This window comes from Panthera tigris, chromosome E2 (assembly GCF_018350195.1).
Source record: "Panthera tigris isolate Pti1 chromosome E2, P.tigris_Pti1_mat1.1, whole genome shotgun sequence".
Lineage (NCBI taxonomy): Eukaryota > Metazoa > Chordata > Mammalia > Carnivora > Felidae > Panthera > Panthera tigris.
Window position 1 is genome coordinate 430,975 of NC_056674.1, and position 8,786 is coordinate 439,760.

At 41.3% G+C, this 8,786-nt stretch overlaps 1 protein-coding gene across 1 annotated transcript; it reads left to right on the top strand.

Moving 5' to 3' along the window:
* The first annotated feature begins 1,404 nt into the window (after positions 1-1,404).
* On the top strand, positions 1,405-8,355 carry ZNF329 (zinc finger protein 329). Its single transcript, XM_007093510.3, has 2 exons — positions 1,405-1,429; positions 6,261-8,355. Exons 1-2 carry the CDS (start codon positions 1,420-1,422, stop codon positions 7,892-7,894), a joined length of 1,644 nt encoding a protein of 547 aa, XP_007093572.2. The 5' UTR covers positions 1,405-1,419; the 3' UTR covers positions 7,895-8,355.
* The last annotated feature ends 431 nt before the right edge of the window (positions 8,356-8,786 follow it).

Sequence of the window (8,786 nt, forward strand, 5' to 3'; positions counted from 1 at the left end):
ATTCCCACCAACTGGAAACTGGGTTCCAGTTTCTCCACATCCTCACAACACATGTTATTGTCCGTTTTTTATATTGGCAACACTTGTGAGTATGAAGTGGCATCTCACTGTGGTTTTGATTAGAATTTCCCTAATGACAATGATGTCGATCATCTTTTCATGTGCTTGTTGGCCGTCTGGGTGTCTTCTTTGGAGAAATGTGTATTCAGATCCTTTGCCTGTTTTTAAAAATTACATATTTATTTTTGAGAAAGAGAGGGAGAGTGAGGGGCAGAGAGAGAGAGAGAGAGAGAGAGAGAGAGAGAGATTGATTCCAAAGCAGGCTCTCAGCTGTCAGCGCAAAGCCTGACACGGTTTGAACTCACGAACCATGAGATTATGACCAGAATTGAAGTTGGACGCTTAACCAGCTGAGCCACCCAGGTGCCCCTATCTTTTGCCTATTTTTAAAATTTGGATTGTTTTGCTTTTGAGTTGTAAGACTTTAATATCTTCTGTATACAAATCATTTATTAGGTGTATGCTTTGTAAGTATTCTTTCCCATTTGGTGGGTTGTCATTTCACTTTCTTAAGGGTGAATAACTCTTATTTCAATAAAGGAAGCATCTATTATAGATTAAATGGATGTTCCCTTTACTCCTTAAGGCCTATTTTCCATATTCCCAGAACAGTCATGATCACAGCTTTAGTAGGTATCTTGCCAGGGCATTTTAATATTTTTACTTCCAGAATTTTTGTATGTCTAAAAAATTTCCCCAAGTGGTATCATGGTGTATATGTCTGACTTAGTTCTTTTAAATACACACATTCATCCTTCCCCTACAGACCTCTAGGAAGGTGCTTTCCATCTTGTCTTCACAGGACATCCAAGGCCACCCAGGCCCCAGTGTACTCAGAGGGTCTAGTATGGGAAACATGCAGTATGGTGGCAAGGCAGCCTCAGGAGGCCTGTTCCTGTAGGTGAAGAACTCATAATGACCAGGAGTGACATCTGGGACATGGCCCTCTTGAGCAGCTAGCTCCTCCACATCACTATTGAATCCTGTGGATGTAGCAGGTTTCTAGGGTCTTGGTCTTGGCTTTAAAGTAAACTATTCTGATGTTTTATTATTAGGTGTGATATTTACCTTGGTTCCTTATATCCTTAATTGTTAAGAATTTTCATCAGGAATTGGAGTTTTCCTTAAAGTACTTTCAGAATTTATTAATATAGGTTAAAGGGGTCTACTTTTTTTTTTTTTTTTTTTTTTTTTTTTTTTTTTTAAGTAGGTTTTATGCCCAGTGTGGAGCCCAATGCAGGGACTGAACCCATGACCCCAAGATCAAGACCTGAGCTGAGATTGAGTCAGTCGCTTAACCAGCTGAGCCACTCAGGCACACCAAAGGGGTCTACCACTTTAATTGAGAGCATTTTGATCATGAATCTGGGTGAGATTTCCACAAATTACTTTCTTAATTTATTGAGATAGGGTGTAGAGGACTTCTACTTTTATCTGAAAATATGGGGAATTGTATCAATTGACATTCTAATGTATCCCAGTCCTTGCATTCCTAGGATAAATCCAAGTTGCCGTTTTGGTAACTTTCTACCGTTTCTTAGTTAAATCCCCTTCTCATGACTGATAATGCTTATATGTGCTTTTTTTTTTTTTAATGTATATTTATTTTTGAGAGAGAGAGCGCGAGCAGGAGAGGGGCAGAGAGAGAGGGAGACATAGAATCTGAAGGAGGCTCCAGGCTCTGAGCTGTTAGCACAGAGCCCAACACGGAGCTCGAACCCACAAACCACGAGATCGTGACCTGAGTCAAAGTCGGACGCTCAACCGACTGAGCAACCCAGGCGCCCCTTGTGTGACTTTTTTTTTTATGATCACTCTCACCAAAGTGTGTCTGTTTTGTCAGGCTTTTCAAATAACAGACTGGCGGCATTTCAAATAAGAACATAGGGCTCGAACTCACAAACCGCGAGATCATGACCTGAGCTAAAGTTGGACACTTAACCAACTAAACCACCCAGGTGCCCCACCAACTTTTTTTTTTTTTTTTTTTTTTTAAGTTTATTTTGAGAGAGGGAGAGAGAGAAAATCCCAAGCAGGCTCTGTGCTGTCAGCCTGATGCAGGGCTTGATCCCACAAACTGTGAGACCGTGACCTGAGCCAAAACCAAGAGTGGGACGCTCAACCAACTGAGCTGTGCAGGCACCCCACAAGGCCAACACTTTCTGAGGAACTGTTAGCTGCATCCTCATTTGCCACATGTTTTGAGATACACCAGTTCCATTGTTTAGTTTGGTGCTAGGTGTTTCCTAATTTGTTGAGATTTCTCTTTAATCTGTGAATTACTGAGAAATAGGTTTTCATTTTTCCAAAAAAAATAGAGGTTTGTTTTACTTACTGTTTTTCTTTCTTTTTTTAAGTTTCTTACTTATTTTGAGAGAGAGAGAGAGAAAGAAAGAAAACATGAGTGGGGGAGGGGCAGAGAGAGTGGGAGAGACAGAGAATCCCAAGCAGGCTCTGCTCTGTCAGCACAGAGCCTGATGCTGTGCTGGAACTCATGAACTGTGAGATCATGACCTGAGCCAAAATCACGAGTTGGATGCTTAACCCACTGAGCCACTTAGCCACTCCACTTACTGTTTTTCTTATGTTTGGTTTTCTTTCTGCTACTCGTTTTTAACATGACCACATTTGTAGTCAAGAGGCTATGGTCCGTGTCATACTGTGGTGTGGCTTTGGTTGAACTTGTTCTTTGGCCTGGTATTGTCAGTGTTAGCAAATGTTCCACTTGCACCTGGAAAGCATTTGTTAGGCTCTAATTATTGACTCATGGCTCTTCATCCAGTTGTTACTGCTGCATTTTATATGATACTGGTGCATATAATATGGTCATTGCTAGATTTGATTTATATATTTTTTGAAGTTTATTTATTTTGAGAGCACATAAGTATGAGCGGGGAAGGGGCAGAGAGAGAGAGAGAGAGAGAGAGAGAGAGAGAGAGAGAGAGAGAGAGAGATATGGGGGGAGAATCCCAAACAGGCTCTGTGCTGTCAGCCTGGAGCGTAACCTGGGGCTTGAACCCATGAACCATGAGTTCATGACCTGAGTCAAAATCAAGAGTTGGATGCTTAACTGAATGAGCCACCCAGGAGCCCCTGGATTTGATTTAAATCCATGTTCATCATTTCCTTTTCTTTGCATTTCTTCCTTCTGGGTTTTGTTTTGGGTTTGTTTGTTTGTTTGTTTTTGTTTTTTTGTGAGTTTTTTTGGTGAAGAAAACAACTTTTTCTAATTCTTCTGGCTAATGTCCTTGGAGATAAATTTTTGTTGTTTTTCTGAAGCTCTCTTTGTCTTACCCTTACTTTTTTTTTTTTTTTTTTAAATGTTTATTTTTGAGAAAGAGAAAGAGCATGAGTTGGGGGGGAGCAGAGAGAGAGAAGCAGGCTCCAGAACCTGACATGGGGTGCAAACTCATGGACTGTGACCTGAGCCGAAGTCATACGCTTAACTGACTGAGCCACCCAGATGCCCCTTCTCACCCTCACTCTTGATTAATAGTGTATCTGAGAGGTTTTCCCCCTCAGCACTTTTTTTTTTTCCAGAGCAGAAAAAGATGGTTTTATGAAAGCACAGGGACAGGGTCCGTGGGTGGAAAGAGCTGCCTCTCCCTCAGCACTTTTGAAGTAGGCTTCCATTACTTTCAGGTTTCTATTTTTCTCTTAAGTGGTCTGTCACGATACTTTTTACTCCTTCACCAGTGTTCTCTCTTCTTTCTGCTGGTCTTTAAGACTATCTTCTTAGGTATAGATTGCTCTCTATTTATGCTTGAGACTCTATGTTTTTTGAGTCTGAGATGCCTACAAGTGGAATTGCTGGGTAGTGGAATATGCCCATTTTATATTTGGATGGTTGCTGCATATGGTTTTTATTCTCACAGCTTGTTTTATTTTTACTCATATGAAAAGTGCATATTTTGTGGGTTTTTTTAAAAATTTTTTTTTAGAGAGAGTGAACATGTGAATGAGGACGGGGCAGAGAGAGAAGGAGAGAGACTTTTTTTTTTTTTTTAGGAGAGAGACATTCTTAAACAGTCTCCTTGCTGAGTCCCACAACCCTGAGATCATGACCTGAGCCGAAATCAAGAGTCAGATGTGTAACTGAGTCACTCAGGCACCCCTACATATTTTGTGTTCTTAAAGTTGCAATTTATAATTGTCTCAGTGATGGTGAGAATGAGCAGATACTCCTGTGTTCAGGATATTTGAATTTTCTCTCCATGAAGTGCCTTTTTGTATCTCCTTCCCCCCTTTTTTTGTTCTGTTCTGTAAGAATTCTTTATAGATCTTGGGCATTATTCCTTTGCCTCTTTTGTATTTTATAATATTGTTTCTCCATTTGCCACTTGTGTTTTGACTCTTACTGTGTTTTTGTTGGTGTGGAAATTTCAAACGTTGATACCACATTTGTTCATCTTTATCTGTATGGTTTTCCTTTTTTTTTTTTAGGTTTATTTATGACGGGGGGGGGGGCGCCATAAAGAGAGAGGGAGGGAGAACGAATATGAGCTGAGGAGGGGCAGAGAGAGAGGGAGAGAGAGAAGCCCGAGCAGGCTGTCAGGGCACAGAATCCAACACAGGGTTTGGACTCATGAACTGTACAATCATGACCTGAGCAGAAATCGAGTTAGATGCTTCACTGACTGAGCCACCCAGGTGCCCCGGTTTTTTGCTTGTTGATCATGAAGGTGTCCTACATGATTTAAACTTTGATATTACGTTGGGATCTTTCTCCATTTAGAATATTTAAAAAAATATTTCTTTCTGAGGTAAGGATCTTATTTCATTTTGCTTACAAAAAATGAGGAGTCATTTGTCTTGATATCATGCAAAGGGTTGGGAGGGTGGTTAGAGGACAATCAGTAATGGTGGAGACACTGGTAGCCACTTACAGAATGGCATCCATTTCCCATGTCAGAGCTAGACTCAGACATGACCTAGTCCTCACAATAACGGTGAGGGGTGGTCATTCACAGCTCCAGGACTTTCAGAACTTCCAGGTCATGGAGTGGAAGCAGAACTCGACCACAAAGCCGGGATGAAAACTGCTCATTCAGCACTGTCATAAGCACATTGTGAAGTCGGGGCTTTGAAAATGTGTCCTGATTGTTGATATGGGTAGTGGGTGGTAGAATAAGCACACAGTAGCCAAGGTGGTGTTCCAGTGAGCAGTGACACCCGGCCTCTCATCTCCCACATCTCACTTTCATTCTTTTGGTAATATTCATCTCCATTACCCTTCTTCCTGCTTCTTCTCTAGGAAGATGAAATGCCGTATGGCTCTTTTAACCTGTTCTTGCCTCCATCCCTGAAGTCTCACTTTACCTTCCCCTTATACAGATATTAATTTGAAAAAGTAAAAATACACAGCGCAGAATGTAAATTGGTGCAACCACTGTGGAAAACAGTGGGGGAGCTTCCTCGAAAAAATTAAAAATAAAATACCATATTATCTAGTAATTCCACTCCTGGGTATTTACCCCCAAAAAGAAAATAAAACACTAATTCAAAAAGATATATGCCCCCCTGTTTATTGCAGCATTATTTACAATAGCCAAAATATGGAAGCAACCCAAGTGTCTATCAATAGATGAATGGATAGAGATTGTGCTATGTACATATGATGGAATATTACTCAGTCATAAAAAAGTGAGATTTTGCCATTTGCGATAACACGGATGGATCTAGAGGCTATTATGCTAAGTGAAATAAGTCAAGCAGAGAAAGACATACCATATGATTTCATTTATATGGGGAATCAAACAAACCCAAATGAACAAACATATAAAAAGTCGAATCAAACTGAGATCAGACTGATGGTTGCCAGAAGGGAGGGATGTGGGGATGGGCAAAATGGTGAAGGGGAGTGTGAGGTATAGGCTTTTAGTTACGGAGTGAACAAGTCATGGGATTAAAGGTACAGTACAGGGAATATAGTCGATGGTACTGTAATGGTGTTATATGGTAACAGATGGTAGCCACTTGTACTGAGCATAGCATAACCTGTAGACTTGTCAAGTCACTGTGTTGTACATCTGAAACCAATGTAACATAGTGTGTCATCTTTATTTCAATAAAAAAATAAGCCGGGCAAAATTAATAACAAAATAAAAATATGGGTTCACATACCTGGCCTGTCATCATTTTTTATTCCCTTTCAGATATAACTTTATGTACTTAAGTCTTTTTCATTCTTTACTTTTCAGCCTGGGAAATGAGATTGAAAATGACACCTCAGAATATTCCTGAGGAAGAACTATCCTGTGACGTGGAAATGGAAGGATTTGCAAGAGAGGGTTCCCATCTTTCCATTCTAGGTAATAATCGGGACTGTAAGAACTGGGAGGGACATTTGAGGCAGTCAGCTTTAACTCAGGAGAAACCAGGGACTCAGGAAATAATTTGTGAATATTCTGGACTTGGGGAGCGTTTGAGTGCAAGTTCAGACCTTCTGCCATCTAAGAGAGTTCCTACAAATGGTTTTCATATACGTGACTCAGATGTTAAAAGTTTGGATTGCGACCCAGCTTTACACAGTTGTGCAAAAAATTATGTAGCTAAGAGAACTAGTGACAGTGATGCTTGTGGAAGAGCCTTCGACCATTCTGGCGAGGTTTTTCAACTCGGAAGAGATCAAACAAGAGAGAAACCCTATAAATACCCTGAAAGTGTTAAATCTTTCAATCATTTTACTCCTCTTGGTGAACCAAGAGTACGGAAAAAGGGGAAGAAACTGTATGAAGGTAAGGATTTGGGGGACATCTTTACCCTGAGTTCATCTCTTAATGAAAACAGGAGGAGTCACCTTGGAGAGAAACTGTATAAATGCAGTGAATGTGGCAAATGCTTCAAACGGAACTCTTCTCTTGTTTTGCATCACCGAACTCACACTGGAGAGAAACCTTATACCTGTACTGAATGTGGAAAATCATTCTCCAAAAACTACAACCTGATCGTGCATCAAAGAATCCATACAGGAGAGAAGCCCTATAAATGCAATAAATGTGGGAAAGCCTTCAGTGATGGGTCAGCTCTCACACAACACCAGAGAATTCACACTGGGGAAAAACCTTATGAGTGTCTAGAATGTGGGAAAACCTTCAACCGAAATTCATCACTGATTTTGCATCAAAGAACTCATACAGGGGAAAAACCATATAGATGTAATGAGTGTGGGAAACCTTTCACTGACATCTCCCACCTCACCGTGCATCTCAGAATCCACACTGGGGAGAAGCCCTATGAATGTAGCAAATGCGGAAAGGCTTTCCGGGATGGCTCATACCTTACCCAGCACGAGAGGACTCACACTGGAGAGAAGCCCTTTGAATGTGTGGAGTGCGGGAAGTCCTTCAACCGAAACTCTCACCTCATTGTGCATCAAAAAATTCACTCTGGGGAGAAACCCTATGAATGTAAAGAGTGTGGGAAAACTTTCATTGAGAGTGCTTACCTCATCAGGCACCAGAGGATTCATACTGGTGAGAAGCCCTATGGCTGTAACCAGTGTCAGAAACTTTTCAGGAACATTGCTGGCCTCATCCGGCACCAGAGGACTCATACTGGTGAGAAGCCCTACGAGTGTAATCAGTGTGGTAAAGCTTTCAGGGACAGTTCCTGTCTGACCAAGCACCAGAGAATTCACACAAAGGAGACCCCATACCAGTGTCCTGAATGTGGAAAGTCCTTCAAGCAGAACTCTCACTTGGCGGTACATCAGAGACTCCACAGCAGGGAGGGTCCCAGCCAGTGTCCTCAGTGTGGGAAAACGTTCAGAAGGAGCTCGTCCCTCATCCGACATCAAAGAAAACACTCTGGAGAGCAGCCCATGGAAACATAATGATTGTGGGCCACACTCATCTACTGACTGGCTCTCAAGAAGCTGTGTGAAGGAGGAATGTCTTCAGAGGTGACTTTTCCCTGTCAGACAATAATGTTTTAAGCTATTCAGTGAACTGATGAATGTGAGGCATTCCTTAGCCATACTATCAAATCTATACATTGAGGAACTCCTGGAGAAAACACAGGGGAGTAGTAAATGTAGAAGAGGCTTCAGGAATGATGCAGCTAGTACCAAACATAGTAGCACACACACTGGAATAAAATCTGTGGATGTCAAGAAGGTACTCTGAAGATGCGTCAGAGTGCTTAAACAAGAAAGAACCCATGGATGTGTTCAGTGTGTAATCAGTCTGTGGAATACTTTAATGAGGAACATCTGCCCCGTACATAAGCAAACTTTTATTAGGATCAAGTGGAAGTAGTGGCAGGAGCTCTTACCGTCTACTCTGTATCAACAAAGACATCCTGGTGGTAGACCCCACAACACTCCACCCCACGGCAACCACAGAATCGCAGTTAGATTTTGCTGTTTGTACGTATTTCTATGTTACAGCCTTGTCAGATGTGCAGGATTTATTTCAGAAGGGGCAAGTAGGTGAGGACGTTGCTTGTGAATGAACAATGAAATTCTCCCTTTTAATACTGGAGCGGGCTTGTACTGAGATGGAAAGGGTTGCTGCTGAGAAATGTGATGCGTTGCTTTAGTTGTGGAAATAAAAATAGAACGAGTTCTTACATTTCTGTTATCACTCCCCATTGTTCATCTAGTACACTACTAATTTGTTCCATGCAGTCATGCCGAACCATGATTATAAAGGTTTTGTTACCATGTTGAAAATGCTTATAATATGGAAGGCAACAACAACAATAAAAAAAGCATAAAATAGAAG